Source organism: Pelodiscus sinensis, chromosome 6 (genome assembly GCF_049634645.1).
Source record: "Pelodiscus sinensis isolate JC-2024 chromosome 6, ASM4963464v1, whole genome shotgun sequence".
NCBI classification, from domain to species: domain Eukaryota; kingdom Metazoa; phylum Chordata; order Testudines; family Trionychidae; genus Pelodiscus; species Pelodiscus sinensis.
The window spans coordinates 39,825,507-39,848,547 of record NC_134716.1 but is presented as its reverse complement, the minus strand read 5'-3'; the positions used below and the strand labels follow the sequence as shown (position 1 = coordinate 39,848,547).

General features: G+C 41.4%; 1 protein-coding gene across 1 annotated transcript in view; it reads left to right on the top strand.

Annotated features, from left to right (window-relative positions):
• Positions 1–23,041, top strand: part of LOC106732012 (uncharacterized) — a 104,790-nt gene that overhangs the window by 80,789 nt on the left and 960 nt on the right. The window contains exons 11-14 of the mRNA XM_075931757.1: positions 3,928–4,117; positions 6,828–6,955; positions 8,973–9,089; positions 19,546–19,656. Coding sequence (XP_075787872.1) covers positions 3,928–4,117; positions 6,828–6,955; positions 8,973–9,089; positions 19,546–19,656 — 546 coding nt within the window. The remainder of the gene's footprint in view (positions 1–3,927; positions 4,118–6,827; positions 6,956–8,972; positions 9,090–19,545; positions 19,657–23,041) is intronic.

Sequence of the window (23,041 nt, the reverse complement as noted above, 5' to 3'; positions counted from 1 at the left end):
ATATGAACTTGCAAATGAAGCCCGGGATTTGAATTTCCCAGGTTTCATTTGCATGTTGCCGGGTGCCGCCATTTTTAAATGTCCGCTAGTGCGTACTCTGTGCCCGCGGCTACACGCGACACGAACTAGATAGTTTGGACTAGGCTTCCTATTCCAAACTATCTGTACGCCTCATGGATGTTAGGCCTTGTCTCTACTTAACAGGAGATAAACACTGCAGAGATTGATCTTGCCAGGTTTGATTTAGCGGGTCTAGTAAGGACCTGCTAAGTCAACCACTCATCATGCCCCTGTTTACTCCGCTATTCCACCGGGTTGCGAGAAGTAAGAGAAATCGATGGAAGAGCTTCTCTCATCAACCTCCTGCAGTGGGGACACTGTGGAAATTTGAAAGAAGATACATAGACTCCAGCTGCATTATTTATGTAGCTAAAGATGTGATCTTAGTTAGACTTTGTCCCCTAGTGCTGACCTGGCCTTAAATAGCTCCCTTATTCCCCGAGAGCCATCCTTCCTGCACTTTGAACTTCTCTACGGCTGTGTCCAGACTCAGGGTTTTTTTCGAAAAAAGTAGCCTTTTTTCGAAAAAACTTCACCTGCGTCTAGACTGCAGCCGCGTTCTTTTGAAATTAAATCGAAAGAACGCGGCTTTTCTTTCGACGGCGGTAAACCTAATTTCACAAGGAAGAACGCCTTTTTTCAAAGTGCTCTTTCGAAAAAAGGTGTTCTTGAATGCAAACAGGGGTTTTTCGAAAGAGAGCATCCAGACTGCCTGGGTGCTCTTTCGAAAAAGCGGCTTGCTTTTTCGAAAGTTCCGCTTGCAGTCTAGACACTCTTTTTCGAAAGAGGCTTGCAGTCTAGACATAGCCTACAAGAGCAGAACTCTCGTGGAAGAAATAGCATATAATGTTATAATTAAGGGCTTCACCATAATGCATATACTCAAAGGGGCTAAATTAAGATCTCCCAGACAGCCTAAATACTAGCATCTTCTAACTTTTGACTGTTTGACTTTACTAAATAAAAAATTATTTGACACAGATTTTTGTACATAATCATTAATATATTACCAGTTATACATTACCCCACCACATATTTTTTTAAAAAAATTCTTGCTCAACTCATCCCACTTCTCACACACACAATGGCACACAAGGCTAATTATGTAATATCTTTTTTTTTCTTTTCTAAACAACTTCCACCTGCTCTCTAAATGATTCGTGACACTATAATCTGAGGACTGGGACAACAATGTGACTTCCATGGTTCTGAATTGTATTGTTGCAAACACTGGTTTGTGGCTTCAGTTCAATGATTCCAAGAGAAAACAATGAATATCAAATACATAAGAAACTATATGAGGACAGATTCTTTATTGCATCTAGCTTCACCTAGGTGCAACAGAGCAGGGATCTATTGGAGACTTGATTACAAGTCACTGATTCGTGGCCCCAGTCCCAATTCTCATTCAGTTTAGAATAGCTGGAAGGATCTTTTATTTTGTGGCACTTGATATGGCCTCCAAATGACCCAGTACTAGTAGTAGGTAGCTGAAGAAGAATTTTTTTTATGTTCTGGCCATTCCCTGTCCTGGCCCGCAGCATGCCTTTATGTGCCTTTTATGTTGGGGCCGCATGAGTGGCGTATGAGCGAGTTCTACACGTGTTGGGGACTCTCCAGCTATGGCTACACTATGAGTTTTTCCATAAGAAGCAATGTTAATGAAGCGCAGATTAGCATTTTCTCGTGCTTCATTTGCATACTCTTTCGTTCAGTTTTTGCACTAGGGGTTTTTGCACAAAAACAGGCAGTGTGGCCATGGCCATTTCGCGCCATGCCTGGATAGTCATAAGGATCTTCTGGAAAGAGGGGTTTTTGTGCAAAACGGCCACGGCCACACTGACTGTTTTTGTGCAAAAACCCCTAGCGCAGAAACAGAACGAAAGAGAGTATGCAAATGAAGTGCGAGAAAATGCTAATCTGCACTTCATTTGCATTTCCTCTTGCAGAAAAACTCAAAGTGTAGACAAAGTCTCCCATGAATGGTGTGGCAGCAGAAGGGGCTTATGGAAGATTTCCACTCTCTTTACATTGCCTCAAAGATCTGTCCCCAAATTACTTTCCACAGAAGAGTCAACCAGGGCAGTGCAAGCTTCATTGCTTGGTCAGAAAGGAACATCTCTATGAATGAGAGACTCAAGAGAACTATGCTATTAAAAAAAAGATAAAGTGTAATCTTTTAATATTTTTTTAAGTACATGGAGTACATTTCAGCTTGTCAAGGAGAAAAAAATGTGGAATATAGTGAATGGGATTCTTCCCCACCTTTGGAATAAGAAAACATTGCTGCATACTGTATGTTTTCTCCAACTGTTTGGAATGATCTCATTCCACATATATTTGTGTTCTTAGTGATTAAACTCATCTCTGTTCTATTAACGGCAACATTGATTTTCTGTCCTATGGTAGCTACCATGGACAAAGCATTCTGATGAAAGAGGCTCTTCTGTTGTTCATTTCTTTTTATTAGATAGGACCGAATGTTCATTGCACTTCATGTCAGGAGCTCCACATATGAATGAAGATAGTATTCTGGGAATTGCTTGTTTAATTTGTCGTGATTTATTTGATACTGGACTTTAGTGTTTTGCTGCTTTGCACTTAAATAATGTGCTCTGGAGAGGGGGGAGAGAATAGGTTATTCTTCAAATGAAAAATCCTTCCTATTGCATTTTTAAATGCACTAATTTCTTATATTTAATACCACAAAAGAAGAGTTTGTTTTCTTAAGATAATTAAAATGTGTTGCCTTCATCCTTTTTTAAAAGACGTTTACCTTGAATGTTGGTACTTGCATTACGGTATAAGGATGAAAATTAATCCATGTATTACTGATTATAGATAAATCTGAATGTGAACCTTCAGAAATTCACTGCTGTAGGAAATATTGTTTCACTACTTTCAAAGAGCGGAATATGTCTCATGTAATTGCATCTTCCCAATAATTAGCCTTTTCTAAAACATTCCATTTCAAACTTTTCATTTCCTGCTTAGTCTCTGCAGGATTTATGTATTCCCCCCCAACTGAGAAGCAGGCTAGTAGATTTTGTGTGCTCCAGCCCTGCAGTGGGGCGGCGGGGGCCAGGAGGAAGGACTGGAGTGCAGCATGGGATCCCCAAAGCTGGGATCCAAGCAAGCCGGGGATGCCATCCGGCTCCTGGGCCTTAGGTTCCCCATCCCTATGTCATTGGTTGAAGTATCCGAGGGCTGCAGTTTCCTTTTTTATTTACTGCATGCCATCATCAACAGTAGGAAAATGAAAGGCACTTGCATTTAATGATGCTTGGTATAGTAGGGATCTCTCTGAATTATCTGTTGCTAATTAGCAGGTTCTTATCCTTGCTGAGATCAGCCACTAGAGGGTCCTGATCACCTGTGTTATGCCTATGTATTATACTACTTTGTTAAATGGATGCTATGTGCTCAGATGGATCTAGAAAGGTCAGAGTAAATGCTATTGTTTACATTTTGAAAATCGGTTATTTTAGGGTAATATATGATTATCTGAATTATTTCAATCTGTTGCAAATTTTTGTAGGGGAAATGAACAATACTGTTGTTTGTTTTTTAGCATATTATCGCTGATTGTATTCATTTACAAATTATGTGATGATCATTCTGTGTTGCTTCTTAAAGTTATCAAATATAAATGGATGTGATTCAGATCTCACTTTTACGCAGGTCAAATTCAAATGACTTCAAAGGCATTATTCAATATTTACACAGGATCAGAATCAGGGCCACTAAATTTAGGAGAAATAAAACTGAAACATCTTATAAGCAAGTTAATGCAAAGCTGTGGGTTTTGTTTGTGTTTCACTGTTGATATTGGGCTAACTTTTTGTAATTTCATTTGCCTTTCCCCAGCCTCAGTAAACTAGAAATATTTGGCTGTCACGCTCTTACTACCAGCTGCCTGAGTTCCGTGGCTATTAAGTGTCCAAATCTGCAGACGCTGAATATTGGCCGAGTCCCTAAAGTTACCGATCTCTGCTTGGCAAAGATAGTGACGTGTCTGAAAAAACTAACTGCACTCAATATAACTGGGCTCAGTGTGGTAAGAACACAGATTTCTCACTATTTTCTCATTGGTTTGAAATCTACTAGAAGCAGATGGATTGATTTATGTCTGTGATATTTGTATCAATAAATATGAACTCATATAGTGATGTTCTCTGTTCTCTGTGGTTATTTCACCTAGTTATGAGATATGCAAATAGCCAACTTCTTTGGTTAAAAATGTTATCAGCTATCATATAAATTACAGATTAGTTAAACAGTAAGAGACACATACAGTAGCTTCAAACACTCATCTCCTGTACAAAGCCTAAGTAGTTGGTCTTAGACCAGGTTACTTAAATGCAGTTTACAAGGGAACGCTCCTCCCTTTTACAGTGTTCTGGCCTGGAATAAACCATCAGGGGTTAAGGCAATTGATTCATTGTAGCTGCAGGATAGCTGATGTCTATCCATAGATCAATCCCCAACTTCCTCTGTGTGTTCCTCTGTGGCCTGCCACTGTTAGACTTTACGTGACAGCACAAGGTTGAGCAGGATTTGACTCATTGTCAAAAGGTAAGGCTTCACAGAATTAGCATGGCTGAAAGATGCTGGAGACTTTCACAGTAGTTAGTAGAAATATTTGGTGTTTAAAATATTTAACATTGGTAAAATATGAGCAATTGCTGTTTATCCTGTTCAGGTTTTTTGTATTAATAACGGAGCCAACCTTAAAACCATTGGGAAAGTGTCCAGCCTTTTTTACATTCCTATACTGCAAACTGTAACATTTAATTTGTCACAAGGTGTGTCAGCAGAATCATGCTGGTGCTGAGGGTAACATTATTGAGAGTCCACAGAACCATTCCCGATCAATACATGTAGAGATTTTTAAAGCGTGCCCAGGACGGTGAGAAGATGGAAGAAGGCTAGAGTTCAGTAATCAGGTGTTAAAATCAAGCGCAATAAACAGTAGAAAATCAAAATGAGGAAAAGTAAGCTGAAATTAGAGTTGTAAAAACTTTCATTAAGAAAATACAGTCTCTGACCATATAGAGCATCCAATTCCTTTATTTGCTGCTTGGATCCCTAGGTAAACAAAGGGATTTGACAACATTCTACATAAGTGGGCCAAAACTGCTGCAGTGCTGAGACCAAGACTTCCTTGTATCTTCTCATTCAGCATTGAAAGATTTAGGTCATTCACAAAGAGACCTTCAATCCCACTTGGAACCTTTTGGCTTGGAAAGAAATATTCTTTGAGCAGGGACAGTAAATTTCTATATGTTTATGTAGCGCCTTGCTGTTCTAAGGGCCCCTGACAGGCCACTAAGTGCTACCACAAGACAATGTAGTGCTACTACTACAAAATGACAAATGTAGTACGACTACTACTACTACTAAATTAACTTCCCCAAATCTTGCAAAGTTATCACATCCTGGATGTCAGATCTTCATGGTGAAATGGGTCAACATGTGATGGAGAACCCATGAGTATGTACCCTTATTTATTTATTTCTAAAATTCTGCTATTAATTTCCTTTATGTTCTATGAGGGTCCTGTTCACAGGATTTTCCAATCCTCCGTCCTCCACATGGGTGAAGGAGAGCAATAGGAACCAACCCCAGTTTCTAGGGACAGGAGTTGGCTATTGGGGCCTCCAAGGCTAGTACCCCACTCATGCCCTTGAAACTTAGACTAAAATGGCCATCTTCTGATTCTCTGTTATTTATTTGTGTCTCTCACTTAGCCATATTTCTGTTCTAGGATCAGATTCTTGGAAGGAGGGCAGCTTACTGTATTTACTGGGGCAGTGGAGGAGCAAGGGAGTGGGTGGATCAGGCTAAGGCATGAAGATAAATGTGGAGAGTTAGGGAAGCAGTTGATGCTAATGTCAGTACATAGAATCACCAGACTGCCATAATACACAAAGGTTGTGAGAAAGAGATACATTATACAAGCACATAATCTATATAAACTCAAACCATATACATAATGGAACTGACAGGATGTGTATGTAACATCTGTCTCAAACACTGCCTGTGTATAGTAGTCTTCTTTTCACATGCTAGTTTTCTAGAGCGGAGAGACCGTCAGGGCTACTCAACTATGGAAGCCCCAGGGGCCACAATGATACTCACAGCACATGCCAAGGGCTGCAACTTAAGTGTGGTTGCATATACATGCAAATATATATGCAAATAGCTTTTTTCACACTGACCGGCATGAATATAAAGATTAAGGCAAGACTACACAACATACAGGCCCCATTTAAGTCAGTTCTGCTGATATTAATAAAATGCAATATTTACCCAATTTCAACTCATATGACAGCACTTTTAATGAGCAATGACAATCCAGGAATTTAACTACTAAAACGCATATCAACAGAAGACCATTATATTGACTACTTTTTTGTTTTGGGTCCCACCCACGGGCTGTATGCTAAGCCACACATAAACCCAAACTGCACCGCAAGTCGCAAACAAACTGGTCATGGGCCACATGCGGCCCATGGGCCATGTGTTGAGTAGCCCTGGACTATGTCATCCTAAGTGTCTGCAGTGTCTAGCACATTTTGGAGAATAATGTAAGTAATAATCACCAGTTCTGCTGAGTTTACGGCTCATGTTTGATAACATGACTGATAGAATGAATTGTATTTCTTTAGCTACCACTAAATATCTTGGGCAAGGCTTTTGGCAGAGAGTTGCTCATATCTGAGGACATTTTTGCATTTCTTTTTCCTTTGTGTGATTCATTCTAGGTAAGAGACCGTGTTGTGCATTTTATTGTGTCACAGTGTCCTAAACTGGAGTGTCTGGTTCTCAGCTCCTGCTTGCAAGTAACTGATATAAGCCTAGTAGAAATTGGCACCTATCTACAAACAATCAGGTACAAGTATGAAAACCAAAAGGAATTTTTTTGCAAATGAGTTAGTATTTGAAAGTTTAAAGCATTTCTATCATTCAAAAAGGACAATTTGGGGTTCATTTCTATTCCAGCTGACAGAAGCTTTGTTTGCTCTGCTCACAGATAGTATTGCAATGGTGCTGGGTAAGCTACACTGTAATTACTTTGGATCCTTAGTGCAGCTCCCATTAGGTGGTACAGGTGTGGATCAAAAAAAGTGTAGCATGTTTGAATGTTGATCACATATTATTTTTACATACACACATATTAGGTGATTTTGATTTACAGAAGGATGCTGTCACTTTCTTTTCAAATATATAAAACTCGCGAGCCAGAATAATAGTAACCTCTTATACTTACTAAAAAAGAGAGAACTTTTCTGCATTAACCAGCAGAGGGGCTGGAACAATTTATGTAGGGGGAGCTAAGAGTCACTGAACAAACTGTAAACCCTGTGTATAATGGAAATCACTTCAAGCCAGCACTGCTGCAGCACCTCCCACACCTTACTTCCAGCACCTATGCTAACCAGTTATTACTTTGCAGTGCCAGATTTGCAGCATTTGAACCAATACTGTAGAACTTTATTATAAAAGAGAAAATATATTTGCTGAAATGTCTAGAAAGTTTTCAGTTTATTTGAAATTTATCTTAATTATATCTTTGTATACATCAGACTATTCACCTTGTTCTAACACTTAAGAAAAGAACTTAAGTGAAAACTTACATATAGATTTTTACAAGAATTGATTTAGGGGCCTGATTGAGTGAATGGGATACCAGAAAATGCATTACTGTGTATTGCAGAGTTAGACCTTTCCTCCCTGGGGTGAAGTCTTGACATAGAGACCAGGATTTTACCTCTGGTTTCTTGAATCCTCTGAGAGGCTCAGGCATAGGCCAGGTCCATGAAAAGGATTAAATAGTGTAAGTAGTTTCTATCCAGCTATCCTGGGTATCTCTATTATACTCACTGTTGAAGTATCTAAGCACTACTTCTGCCGACCCATTGACCATGCTGTTCAGTAGGTTGGCTGGATATACAAATAACTGATAAATGTGGACATCAGAGGTGAAAGGAAATGTAACTTTTATATTAATCTTCCAGGCTATTGGCCAAATGAAAACTTAGGACATGCAGATACTGCATAAGTCTGCAGTCTCCAAATAGCTAATTACAGTTGATTGAACGACAAGGAGAATATGTTCCTACAATCATTTTATAAATAACAAGATTTCATGGTACTATTTCATATAGTGATTTGGTATCAAATTAATTCTGACATAGCATATATATTCTAATATAAGACACGCCTTGGTAATTATTCCACAGTTTTAGCTCCTAATTAGTCAATTAGTAGCCTAAATTCCCATACAGTTGAGACAGTTGAAAGCTCCCTCAGTTTTATTATGTGTCTTTGGTGAGATATTTCCTAAATGAATATACACCATCAGGTTTTGGTCTTATGGTATAAGATTGACATTCATGAGCCATTGAGGCATGAGGCTTACAAGCAAGTTGAAATGTTCCATGCTTTGAATGCAAATGAAGCAACATACATATAGCTCGTTATATACCGCTTTCAGTGATACAAATTCATTTGACATTCTGGAAATCTTTACATTTGTCTTTCTAAAAGTGTGTATATATAAAAAAGGTTGAGGGTAGAGAGAAAGGATTACATTAATACGTGAAACTTTTTTTAATACTAAAAAAAACAGCCATGGTGGAATAAAGAAAACCTTTTAAGTAATACCACTTTTAATGTGATCTTCCTGGGAGCAAAAGGAAAGAAATATCCATTAATTTAGAAAGGACGGGTTTTTTTTAATGAAACTGTTTTTGTTATGCTTTCTGGATTTGCCAGTACATTTATTAAAAATAGTGGAAGAAGGTAAAGCTTTATAATCATCTGTGAAAATGAAACTCGTTCACCACTTTACACAATTGTGCCAATTTTATACATTCCTTGACTCTAATCTGTTCTGAAACCTACAGGTATCTTGATGTTAGTGGCTGTAAAAAGGTGACTGACATAGGAATTCAAGCTTTGGCAGGGAGCTGCCACCAACTTTATTACCTTGATCTGAGCTCTACAGGAACGAGCAAGAGGGGGTAAGATATCACTTCAGCAGTTTATTACCCAATACTTGGTATTCTCTGTTTCTTTTTTTCTCTCATTTTCTTCTGTGTAACAGTCTCGTTTTCCTTGTTTTATAGGCCCTGCAATATTCAGTATGATCATTCATTAATCAGCAAAGCAAACATGAGTTACCTGTGTAGTCTTTATGTATAAATAATATGTAACCGAGCACCACTAAAATAGTGACGTATGCTAATTACACTATATAATTATTACTGTATTTGTTATATTTTTTTATTCTAAGTGCAGGGAATACCACAAATCCATATGTGAGATAAATATTATATCATGAAGTTACAAACATTAAGATTGTAATGAGATTTGCTGTTCAGAGATGGACACACATTCAAATATTTTATGCCCATCATTACTTATGTTGGTAACAAAATATCCTTGCTATTAATTAAGAGTTACAGATGAACAGGGAATGTTTTAATATTTATTGTTTAAAGTGATTGCCATGATTAAATTGAGAGTCACATTTTTGTTTCAAAATCAGAATTAAAACCTCTGCTGCGTCATAATATCTTTTTGAAATTCTTCATGTATCGAATGGTTTTAAGTTGAATCAAAATATTTTACATTTATTTATGTATATATATACACAAATGAATATAAAATATTTTGATATAGATTCTTTTCATAGAGCAGAAAGAAATCTGTTTATACAAATTGTACATACAAACTCACTTTAGAGATTCCATTCTAGACACATACATTTGGCAGTCATTCTTAGAAATATGTTTTCTAAGAGATAGAAATACAGGATCAGAGTTACAGGAAGAAGGGTGACATGTTTGTGTGAAGGTTTGCGTATGCTGGTGTGATGTTCCAGAATCTTCTGTTTGTAAAAACTTAAGTCAGTGTGAGAGATTTCCTCATTGAGTGTATGACAGTGTGTGACAGGGTGAAAATATTCTGACCTAGCAGCAGTGGACTAAGGTGAATAAGTTTTCATGGGAAGGAGAAAAGTACCTGCCACATTTCAGACAAACTGTTACTTTTGGCAAGAATGACTGGCAGTGATGCTTTTTTGAGGATCTAGGTTGTTGAAAAGAAAAAGTTTGGGCTTTTGCAGGAGCACTTGCTCCCAGGAAAGAACAAACTGTGCCTGAACCTTGTCGTCTTAGACTCACATGAAGGGCAAGAGACTGAACACAGGGATGGTAGATTTGGTTTTGGTATGAATTCTGTAGCAGACTTGTCACACAGGCTATGTCTAGACTGCAGGCTTCTTTCGATGCCAAAGCGCATTGAAAAAGCAATCTGCTTTTTCGAAAGATAGCATCCACACTGAATGGGTGAAAGAGGTTTATCAATGTCGGAAAAACCCCTCTGTTCTTTTGATTTTTTTTCGAAAGAACGCGATTGCAGTGTGGATGTAAGAAGATGTTTTGGAAAAATGACCGTTTTTCCAAAAAAATCTCTGTAGTGTAGACAGCCACAGTGAAGTGACACTACTGTATTCTCATGGTAATTAGACACACTGAATGATAGCCTCTTGAAACACCGATGGCATAAATACCATATTTATTTTCCTATTACTGGGATCAATCTGGATACTGAAAGGAGAATAGACCTCTTAACAATTAATTCTTCCTATAACTCTTTACATTAACAAAATGCCAAATTTTAGTGACTATTGGAAAACAGAGAGAGGCAAACTATGAATTCCACAAAAGAAATAATTTTCCAACCTTTAGTTGTTACTTTGTAGTATATAGTTGTGTGCTTGTATTGACTCTGTAGTGCACACACGGGACTCAGGAGACCAGTGGTGTGAGGAAGGGAATAAAAAGTGATGAGTGTGGTTTGAAAAAGTGCTATGTTATTTGTGTAAAATATATTTTCCTGCATTGTCTAAGCACTATGTAAATATGGATATATTAGACCTAAGTATTGCACATTAGGGATGTTAAATTTACTTTAATCAACTAATTGACTTGTCAATGGATTTTCAATCAACTAGTCAATTAGTTGATAAGTGGGAGAGCTGCAGCTGGGTTAGCTCTCCACCCCTGGAGCTAACCTTGCTGTGGCTCTGCCTTTTAAATGTATTAAGAGTTCCTGAAGCACAGGAGTGGGGACTTGCGGGTGAGCTGGGACAGCTAATTCCCCGCTTGCGCTAGGTCCCCCACTGCACACCAGCCTTTTAAATGTGTTTTCAGCCAGCAGGCTCTTAATACACCTAAAAGGCTGAAGTGCAGTGGGCAGGGGACCCGGTGTGAGCTGGGACAGCTGATTCCTGGCCTGCACTGGGTCCCCCCTGCTGTGCAGCAGCCTTAAATGTAAAGTGCTGGCAGGCTCTTAATACATTTAAAAAGCAGAAATGCAGCATCTGGGACTGGGCTTGTGACAGATCCCCATGCTGCCTCCCTGCCCCCTGCGGAGACGGTGCTGTGGAGAACCGGCTTTTAAGCTGGCTCCCCCCAATACCAGCTCCTGTTTCCTCTCCCTTGGCAAGTTGGCGGGGAAGCGACTAGCCAAGGGACTAGTCGACTAGTAGCTTACATCCCTATGGTACACAATGACTATATATGTGAGAATTCCTTAGTATCCTGCTGAGGAGAGCTACATGGTGCTGCATTACACAATTGCCTTGCACATAACCCTAACTCAGGCATAATCAACACTTAATTACAGATGGCTAGAACAAGCTAGTTATTAATTGTAATGTGTGACCCACTTAGATTTGTATTTGTTTCTTTTAATTCAAATTTAACCTATTTTTTGTTGCCTTATCTATCTAGTACATCCATCAAAAAAGCGTCTCCAGTGTTACTGCATGTGCCACATATATTAAGGATGTTAAGTATCAGGTAATTGACTAATCGAATAGTCGATGCATTTTTTCATCGACTATTCGATTAGTCGATAAGGCACCTCCGCTTTTTAAGTGTAGCAACCGCCCTACGACTGTTGCGACACTTCAAAGGTGAAAGCGCCGAAGCCCAGGGTCAGATGGGGACAGGGCTGGCCCGAGGTATTCTGGTGCCCCGGGCATGGGTGCATGGCGCATGCGTGGGCCCGCCCCCCTAGGGTGGTCAGACCTGCCCCCGGGGCACACGGCGCATGTGCGGCCCGGCTACGGCCACTGGCGCGTAGCCTGGGGCCCGCCCCTAGGGCGCATAGCGCAAGCGCAGCCCAGTCCGGCCCGGCTGTCGCTGCTAGAACGCACGTCGGGCCGTGTAGGGCCCCGTGGCCGTGGGGGGAAGGGCATTGCGGCAGGGATGCGAGCAGGCCGGCGCTGCGGGAGCGAGGCGCGCGGCACCTGATGGCAGCTGTAAGGGAAGCCGCACGCCCCTTACAGCTGCCATCAGGTGCCCCCCATCAGTTGGCGCCCTGAGCAGCTGCCTGGCTCACCCATGCCTCCGTCCAGCCCTGGATGGGGACTCCCACGCTGACCGCAGGCTCCGCATGGCACTGCCGCTTTCAAACACCATGGCAGCGTTTCAAAGCGGCAGCACTGTTTGGAGCCCGGGATCAGCTGGGGACTTCACTGTGTGGAGTCCCCAGCTGATCCCGGGCTCCAAACAGTGCTGCCTCTTTGAAATGCTGCAAGGAGCCTGACAGCAGGCTCCCCATGGCATTCAAAGTGGCAGCGCTGCACGGCGCATCAGACCCTGGGCTCTGTGTGGCACGGCTGCTTTGAAGTATCAGCTTCCGTCAGATAGAGGCAGCAAGGGGGGAAGCGACTAGTCAACTATCCTGTTGACTAATCCTTCACTTCCCTAGTGTATATCATCTTTTTAAGTATTGATGGTCCCATGGTTCAGGGCACTTCAGACATAAGTCTGCTTTGGTTGGACTGCTGTTGATTAAACACCAAAGCAAAATGAAACCTTTGATAAATTATAGAAGCCATTAATTACAAGTACCATACACATTTTAATTTCTTGTGAAAGTTTGAAGTTCTATGCTGCTCCCTTCTCTGGTTTTCAATGTCACCACTTTAGGGATAGTTAAATTGATACAAGGATTAGTGTGTGAGGAAAGGAAAGATGTAATTATAAGCACAGGATTTTTTTTGTAGAAGAGTAAAAAAAAATATGCAGACATGCTCTTCAGTACAACTGCAAGTGGAATTTGAGTGTGCTTGTTTGCATTTTTAAACATTTGGCCTATAGTGTCAAGGATTTAATTATTGTGTTAGATTAGGCGATTTCATTTTCCTAAACTGTCAGTAGTTGAAGAATTTCTTTCTGACCTATAAATTACTGATGTTAATCTATTTTGAGATTGGTAAAAGGCAGAGCGTGCTAGAGAGTGTCTAATTTGCAACTGTGCAGAACCCTCTCCCCTTGTATTGACAATCACAACTTCCTTACTTTTTTTCAACTGCTTACATGGAAAGGTAGCATAAGGAAATTGATTATGTATGTTTCTTTTTTTTAAATATGATTTTTCCAGCTAGTAGAAAGGAGGGAGAAAAAAACCAGAAGACACAGGACCAGTTACTTCTTCCAGATAATTGGGTATTGTAGGATATAGATCTTTCAGCTTCCCTCTTCAACTTTCTCTGGCTTTGTACAGAATTGCCTAAAACAAAATGGATTTGGGATTTTGTTTTTAAACGGGTTCTGCTATATGCAAACTAAGGATGTAAAAATGCAGATAGAAATGTAACTGTGTAACTGCTAAATATCATAGTGGTTATACACACTGTGGACTCTGCAATATGAACAAGCTTTATACTGCAGAGCCCACAGCAGAAACTCCCTGGGAGCTGCACTAGCAGAAGCTGCTGTCAGCTCTGCTCCTGGGAAGGAGGCTTCATTGCAGGTTCTGCAGCTGGCTCCCAGGGTGCCGGCCACACTGTAACCTGCAGTGGAGGGAAGGTAAGGAGGGGATGGTGGCTGGGCCTAACTCAGACAGAGGCTGCTCTAGAGGACCCTGTGAGGCTGGAGCAGCCCCCTCCCTGAGGTGGGTAGGGAGCTGCTCCAGCTCCTACCGGTTAACCAGTTAACCTTTTATATTTCTAATACCAACTCTTTCTGCTAACTAGTTGACCATGCCAAGGCAGCCTGCATTGTAAGATTTTCCAGTTGTGTGTTATGAGGTGGGAAGTCATGGCATACTGAGTCTCTTTATTCTAGGCCTGACAGTGCAAATCATCGAATTTATCTTAAATAATAAGGGAGGAGATTTGGCCCCACATCCATTGAGAGAATTTCCCCTCCAAGTGCATAGCTGAGTCACCAGAGACATATGAGGATAAAAGAGAATATTATTTATAAATATTTTAAGTTGCTGTTCCACTATTTTATCATACAATTAAATCTGTTTTAAGCATCCATTCAAGATTTACAAAAACAGACATTTCCTTGGGAGTATTCTCCTAATGCAGGTGGCAAAGAATTGTACTACCTGTGGACTAGCTTTTGACATGACATAATCTGCCATGACTGAGTCTAGCAGTAGATCAGAGAGAATCTATATAAGACTTTCCCAGTCACAGTTTGTTCCGGGTTTCCCCATTGCTCCATAGGGAAATATTCTGTGCTGTCCCTTTACCAGGCATCATCCTCCACCTGAGCTCAGCTGAACTTGCTAGTGCATCAGGGAGGAGGCTGAGTCAACTTTACACATTTTCCCTAGCTGTGCCAGCCCATGTATGTATCGCCTGCCAGGGATCTCAGACTCTACATCTCCCCCTTACTCTTCTGCATAAATGCAAAGGGCAGATGATGAATTTGCCTTCATTTAGTGACATTTAGAGTGATCTCCTTTGACAGGAAGTTGCCTATGAAGAGTTAGATCTTGCACAGAACAAAATGTCAGCATTACAAGTCAAAATATACAAAGTAAAAAATCTTTAAAATCAAACCACGTAGCAAGTTATTATGCAACATTTTTCTTACTTTGCTTATTTGCAAATTTTGGTTATTGATGGAAATACTTTTTCATTTCTTTGTTTGTATATGGTGAAGTCTTACAATCTTACCAACATTTACTAATTAAAAAATGTATTCCTTTCAAACCTAGATGTACAGTATGCCAGATTTTATGCTTACATTTGGAAAATAATTAACAAGTTGATATAATAAATGAACAAATTCATAATTGCAGCAGAAATGGCTGCTTTTAGATTATTTTGTGTAAAATATATTGGACTATTTTCTGTCTCACAAGAGGGAAATATCCTTTTACTTGAGATCTGAAAATTAGCAGGTTCAGCCTACAGGTACTCAACTTATAATGAGGCCTTCTGGAGCAGTTGGTCCAGTGAATCGCTGCACACACCCTGTTTCTATTAATAAATTGTTTCAAATATATTATTATATTTTATTGGTTTAATCTGAAGTTTAGTCTTTGTGGCTGGAATTCGGTGCTCCATTGAAGTCAATGGGAAAACTGCCTTTGATTTCTCTGGGGCTAGGATTTTACCCCTTATTTCCTGTAGTCATACTCACTGGCACAATCTCAGTTACTAAATACACAAATGTGCTGCTGAGTGTAGAAGTGCTAAAAGTACCCCCAAATTTTATTCTTCTGTGTTTAAAGAGGTTTTGATCTATTTTAGTGGGAGCTTCGGAAGGAAGAGTAAGTCCTTGATCTTCAATGCATAATGGCTCTTCACCAGAATGTGCATTTAACAAACAACTTTTCAGCATTGCATTTAGATCAAAAGGCACCCACCTCTGTTAGCAAGGATTCCTGCCAGCTCAATGGGGAGGCAGACAGTGTTTGTGCAGCCAGCCTTCTCCAAGGATTCACCCAAAGAAGGGCACCATTCATTTGCAATTGGAATCTGGTGGTGGATGCTGTTAAGGCAGCAATGAGCATCTTAGGCTAGTGAGTGGGTGGCATGAGTGACTCTCCATCTCAATGCGCTGCAAGACTGTTGTAACCAAGATGGTCTCCCAGGATGGGTAATTTTTCTCATTGCACTTGTGTGCCTAGAATTTGTGGGGTGTAGTGATTGAACCATAGCAATGCTTTGATAGGATGCAGAGGGTCAGCTCTCACAGTCAGTGTTGTGTGCAATCAGCATGCACCTCATTTCATGTGTGCTTGCTTTACATGTGTGTCACTTTAGTAACACTGGTAGGAAAAGAAACAAACCTGTGTGGATGGAAATCAGCAGGATCTGACAACCTATGCGTGGGCTAAGGGATTTTTAATGTAGTGCTTGGCAGTGCTTTTTTCTGTGTTTAAAAAAAAAAAAGGTACCGGTACTCATTTCTTGAGAAAAGTAAATTTGAAAAATGCCTCTCCCACCCTTCTTCCAATATCGTCTCAACATACGTAGGCACATAAGCGAAAAGCAAATTTTTCTTGCTCTTCCCGCAGAAGGAGTCAGTCAGGCTGGGGGCTGTGCCAGGGGAATGCGGCACGGCGCAAGTGCTCCCAGAGCCAGCTGGGGGCTGTGCCAGGGAATGCGGCACGGCGCAAGTGCTCCCAGAGCCAGCAGGGGGCTGTGCCGGGGGAAAGCGGTATGGCGCAAGTGCTCCCAAAAACGGTGCTGCTACGCCATACCGGTGCATACCGTTACAAAAAAGCACTGGTGCTTAGAAGATACAGTTAGGACTAAAGATGTAATAGGATAACCATTTAAACGGTTAACCAGTAAGTCTGAGCTTATTGGTGACTGTGAATGGTTACACGCAGGCTTCCGCCCCGCTCCTGAAGAGCCGGCTGCCACCCCACACTGCAGGCTTTGTAGCAGATAAAAGACAGCTTCAGGTACACCCCACACTGGGGATCTGGCTGTCACCCCGCACTGTGAACTCTGGAGTAGAAAGCTTATATTGCAGAGCTGCAGAAAAGCTGGCTGCCCTGGGAGCATGGCCGACACGAGCCATTCTGGTGCCCCGAGCAGACAGTTTAATTGCACCCCGGGTTGGGGGAGGGCGCATAGAGCTGGCGGCAGCAGGACACACATGCCCGGCCCGGCCCAGCCCAGGTACTGCCACTGGCGCGCAGCCCGGGGCTACCCGGCTGTGGTGGGGAGGGCGCTGCTGGCCAGAGCTATGGGGGTTAACGCGGCCCCCGCCCTGGGCTGCTGCGGCAGGGTGGCCACTGGGAGCTGCTGCAGCCCGTGATCCAGGAGTTGGGCGCGTGGCACCTGAGGGCAGCTATAAGGCGCGCTGTGCACCCCTTACAGCTGCCATCAGGCGCCACCCATAGGGTGGCGCCCCAGGCAGCTGCCCGGCTAGCCCATGTCTTAATCCGGCCCTGCCTGGGAGTGGGGCCAGTCGGCTCTGTCGCAACTTGGTTCGGTGATGTGATGGGAGCCCCTAGGGGTTAACGCCGACTGCCCAGTGAAAACTACTGGATGATGGTGAAACAAATGATTTTTTATTAAACAGAATGGTTCTCTTATAAAAAATCAAGTGACTTTTAAATGAATTTTAAAACAAGCAATTGCTTAATGCTTTTACAGGAGGGGAAAACTGAACCAAACTGCACTTAACTAATTACAAACTTTGTGATTATAATTCGATTATATTAAATTACTATCTCTAATTCGCTTAAGGCAGTGCAGCATGCAAGCAAAAATTACAAAAACAAAGCCAATATAATGAAAATAAAAACTCTGTCCACAGCCAGCCCCTCTGTGGTTATTTTAGGGCAGCTGGTGGAGTTAGTCATTAATCTACCTCTACAACTTAATAACTCCTGGGTTTCTATTTCTAACATTTATGCTTGGCCTAAATACAACACCACTACACAACTCAAGATTATACAATTTACACAGTGTGGTTAATAGAACTCAATTACACTCTACAGAATTACACAGTGAAATTAACACAATTCAACTATTAACTAAACCAGTAACTAATATATTTAAGCAATACTTACAAATTCAGCAACGATAACAGCGTAAAGACACACTAGAACTCGGAGCATGCTCAGAACTCGCGCACCCCTATCTTTGACTCGAAGGGTAGGGAGGCAGCCTCAGAGTGATTAATCCTTCAGCCGGACAAAAAAGACACGTGTTCTCAACACTCGGAACCTCACTGAATAAAGGGGTCGAGGGTCTTTTATAACATAACTTGATATCCGGTACCTTATTAGGGTCTGTTCCCTGGCTGGGCCTGATAGGCTGGTAATGAGGTAATGTGCAATATTGCCCTATAGGATTTTTCATGATGCCCGCCTGATGGCCCCGTGGACAGTGCCGGGTGCGGGCATGGTCAGTGTGCATGGCAGTTTCGTCTTATCTCCCAATGCCTACCTCCCTACCTTCAAGGACCGGTCAAGAGAGACTTATTTATCTCTTGCAGCTGTGCTATCTTTTCATGCTCACCTCCCTGTTCCTAGATGCCTACAAGGTTAAATTCCGTTCACAGAAAGCTGCATTGTGCGCTTACAAGTTATGCTTTCTCAGATTGTGTCAGTGGCCTACGTTTTCTGTGAGGGGCCTTTGTGTGGCAGAATGAGCAATGCGCGCGCAAGGCCATGATCAAAGGACCTGCTCTGTGACAGGCTTTACTCCTGGGGAGCTGACTACGCTGCAGGCTCTGCAATATAAGTTTTATACTGCAGAGCCCAGAGTGTAGCCATGGAACCACTAAGATTTTAACCTGCTTTTTAACATCCCTAGTCAGGACTTGGGGACCAGATATGCTGTGTATTGTATAAACACATAAAATGAAAAATAATATGTGCCCTGAAGATCTTGCAACATAAGATCCCATCCTGCACTGAAATCCATGTGGGTGCAGAGAGATTTGGAGCCCAATTATTAGGTGATACATAGCAGGGAGATAGAGCAAACTGACTGGGGGAGATGAAGGCAAAAGTAAGACAATTATGATCAGTCTAATATAGAACATGCTACACCTGTGTGTATCCCAAGTACTGTAGGAAACCTCTTCTTTGGACACCACAGCCCACTTTTTGGGTTACAATGGCCAGCTGCTGGTCCATTGGCAGAGCATGATTCAGGGCATTTTTTAGAAAATGAGTGAATTATGACTAAAATTTTAAACTGATAAATGACTGCTCTTTACAGTTTGAAAGGTGCATGTTGGCTGATGCTCTCAGAAGTCTCTCTATTCTTTAGTTTTAAAAAATAAGACCTGTAGCTAAGTTGTAAACTGGGTGTATGGGGTGGTATCTTTTAGTAATACTGAGAGCTGTAATCAAAAGTTTGGTTTCAAGTGGGTTACAAACTCTGCCAACTTCCCTGGCAGAGCTTTTAAGCTATACCAGTTTTGTAGGTATGGCTTTTCCCCATTTTTCTTTCTTTTATTTTTCTAAAACAGGGAAAATAAAATATAAATCTGAATGTACGTTCTCATATTTCTATATCCAATATATATTTATATTTTTCTAGCAATGAGACAACAATCATATACATATTTCTAAGATAATCTCATTGATAGGTTTCTGTATGATGAACAAAAAGATGTGCTTTTTAAGAGACTTGGCAGAACTTGAAGTTAATGGTTTGTTTTTTTTGGGGGGGGGCACCAGGGTGTGCTTGTTGGCTAGCTTCTGCCATATCAGTTTGGAATGTGTGAAGCTCAGTTTCTGCAAGGATATCACTCTGGATGCAATTAAAAAACTCTGCAAAAACTGTAAAAGGTAAGATCTACATCTTTACACAGATAAAAAACTCAGCTATCTTGTCAGTGCATGGCTAAAATGCTAAGCTATTCTATCAGACATAGACTTTGATCCTGATTAAATTAATGGGGAATTTAGAGCCAACTGTACATTGTTTATATATGTTTTTCATTCATAAGCTGTGCTGTTAAGGTATCTGTAGTCAAATGTTTATATGCCTTTTTAAGTGGCTTTTAAAAACTGTAGTGGTTGATGTAACTCTTAATGACTTTTCATGCAGTACTTCAGGTATCTACTTTTATTTACAGTGTTTTAACACTGATAAGTGAAACGTGAGCTGCAGAAAATAAGCCTGTATTTTATTTTTAAATTGGCATTGTTATACCTGAAAACAGTCAGAATAAAGTGCAGGTGACCCAGCTTTCTGACTGTAAACCTGAGCTGATAGAATTAACTATGGAAATACAGAAGGAAGTGATACCAATCTTTATACCACTGGTTAAAGAAAGTAAGAACAGTGTTGTGCTTATTGGCTGTGTCTACATTGGCAAAATTTTGCCGCTCGTCTACACTGGCTGCAAGTATTTGTACAATAACACTGACGTTGTAATGTACAAAATCAGTGCTTCTTGTGCAAATACTCTGACACTCCCGCTCAGGGATAAGACCTCTTGCACAAGTGTTCTTGCGCAAGAGGCCAGTGTAGACAAGTAACATCAATTTCTTGTGCAAGAAAGCCTGATGGCTAAAATGGCCATCGGAGCTTTCTTGCGCAAGAGAGCGTCTACACTGGCATGGATCCTTTTGCGCAAAGGCATGTGCCACTATAGACGCTCTCTTGCACAAATACTTTTAACAGAAAAACTCTTCCGTTAAAAGTATTTGTGCAAAATCATGTCAGTGTAGACGCAGCCCATTGTGTATAGTGGAAATGTGACACATGGAGATGGTGATAGTCACTGTAGAATTTGAGTATATCCTTAAAGTTGGACTGCTGTTGTAAGTAATCTCTGTATTAAAAACATATACCTTTCATGAGTTACTAATCATGATCAAAATATAACCCTGATCCTGCAGTGAGATATACTCAGGTAGGTACCTGTGCATGCAGGGATCTCAGGCTCCAAATGGCCCATGAACTGTGCCAAATCCTGGCAGCTGAGGAACACTGGACAGTCAGCAACTTTTCTCCCTAGCTGGCCAGTGGGATCCAGGGACTCAAACGGAGAGGAACTATCTATTGTCCCTTGGCAAGTGTCTCCCTCCTTTTGTATTAGGACTGTTCCCCTTTCAGTGCCTGCCCCATCAATGTTCCCCAGGGCTGTGTCTACACTGGCATGAATTTCCGGAAATGCTTAAAACGGAATACTATTCCATTTTCAGTTTTTCCGGAAAAAGAGCGTCTACATTGGCAGGCTGCTTTTCCGGAAAAGCCCTTTTTCCGGAAAAGCGTCTGTGGCCAATGTAGACGCGCTTTTCTGGAAAAGAGCCCCGATCGCCATTTTTGCGATCGGGGCTTTTTTTTCCGGAAAAGACTACTGGGCTGTCTACACTGGCCCTTTTCCGGAACAGTGTTCCGGAATAAGGACTTATGCCCGAGCGGGAGCAGAATAGTTTTTCCGGAATAGCGGCTGATTTTGTACAGTAGAGCATCGTTGCTTTTCCGGAAATTCAAGGGGCCAGTGTAGACAGCTCGCAGCTTATTCCGGAAAAGCGGCTGATTTTCCGGAATAAGTGGCCCAGTGTAGACACAGCCCAGATGTTGCTGTGTGTGGGTGTGTGACAGGGCGCTTGCCCTGCACTGGCCCTTTAAGGGCAAACCCCAGCCTGGAGCAGGACCTGGGAATTTAACCCCAGCTGATGCTGCATTAGTTGATGAGGGCCCAGCTGGGAGCTATATAAGAGGATGGGTTGCTGCTCCTGGGGAGAGGAGTAAGAGCCTGGCTGCTGGGGGAGTAGGAGGTGCCCTAGAGGAAGAGCAGTGGAAGCCTGGCTGCTGGGGGAGTAGGAGGCTCCCTGGAGCAAGGGCAGTGCTGGGGAGGAAAGGCAGGGCTAGGGGAGCTCTGGTCAAACAAGCTTCCAGACTGCAGGGCCTGAAGCATGGCCTGCTGAAGAAACAACCTCCGGAAGGGGGGCTCAGATGGATGTGGGCACTGCTGGAGGGTAGCCTCCTGAAGAGGACACCGTGGCACGGAAGAAAGAGGGGAGACACCACCCGAAGGAAGGCACCTAGTCGGCCAGAAGGAGCTAATTCCTAGGGCAGGGGGTGCTGTGGTGGTGAGTGAACCTCCTCACAGGGTGGCACGTTGATTGCAGAATATTTGATGTAAGAGATAGAAAAATCAACTTGTCCCTTCTAATGGTGAGTTTTCAGAGCTGGCAGTTACAAAACCTGGGCTTGTACACTGAGTTGCTTTGCTATGGAAGCCATAGAGAACAGAATAAATGTGTCTCTATAAGGTCATATTTATGGTCACTTTTCTTACTAAATCCCTATTTTAAAATAAAAGGTTTATTTTAACATCAAAAACCAAACTCAGCTCTATGAGTGATTCACACTAACATTTTTTTGAGTTTTTCATATACATCAATTATAAATCCAGAGGGGCTGCTGTGATCATCTAATCAGACCTCTTGTATAACACGGGTTATACTAAATTAATTCCTGTGAGCATCAGAGTATGTCTCTGAGAAAACATCCAATCTTGATTTTTTTTTTTGTCAATAACAACTCCTTACATGAAAATAATTGAATCTAATTTACTTTTACCAGATGGCAGGTTCCACTCTGCCATCAGATACCTAGGGAGATGCACTTGTGAAACTGAGTACTAAATTGGGGCTTTGGTGTTTACTTTTTGCTTTTTACATAGTTTGGAGGATATACCCAGACTTACCAATGTCACTTTCTGATTTTCATACACTACAAATTGTATTTGTTTAGGTTTCTAATAGTGCAGGGAGAAGGAGAATTATTCCGGTTCAAAAAGTTGTTTAAAATACATTTTACTAAATAAATTTAAAATAAAATTCAGATATTCTGATATCTTACTGAGCACCTTGTAATATTAGGGCCTGTAACCCTGCCCTCCCAATTACTATTCACTTTAACAAAACCTAATGTAAATGTTGGGAATCAGCTACTTGGAAGCATCCACTTAATATGTCCTTCTCCTGTCAGGCCTGGCATTGGAATATTGTTGTTAAATAAAATGTCATGAGGAAGACTACAAGGGCTCTTTAGTTAGTACTATCATTGAATATTCCACAGGTTCACAAACTACCTGATTAGGCAAGGGATTTTAAAAGGGATCAGTGCAGTATCATAGATTTATTCTACTTTTGCTGCCACGTACCCATCTCTTTTAGCTTCTGTATTTAATTCTGTTCCTCATGGTCTGCT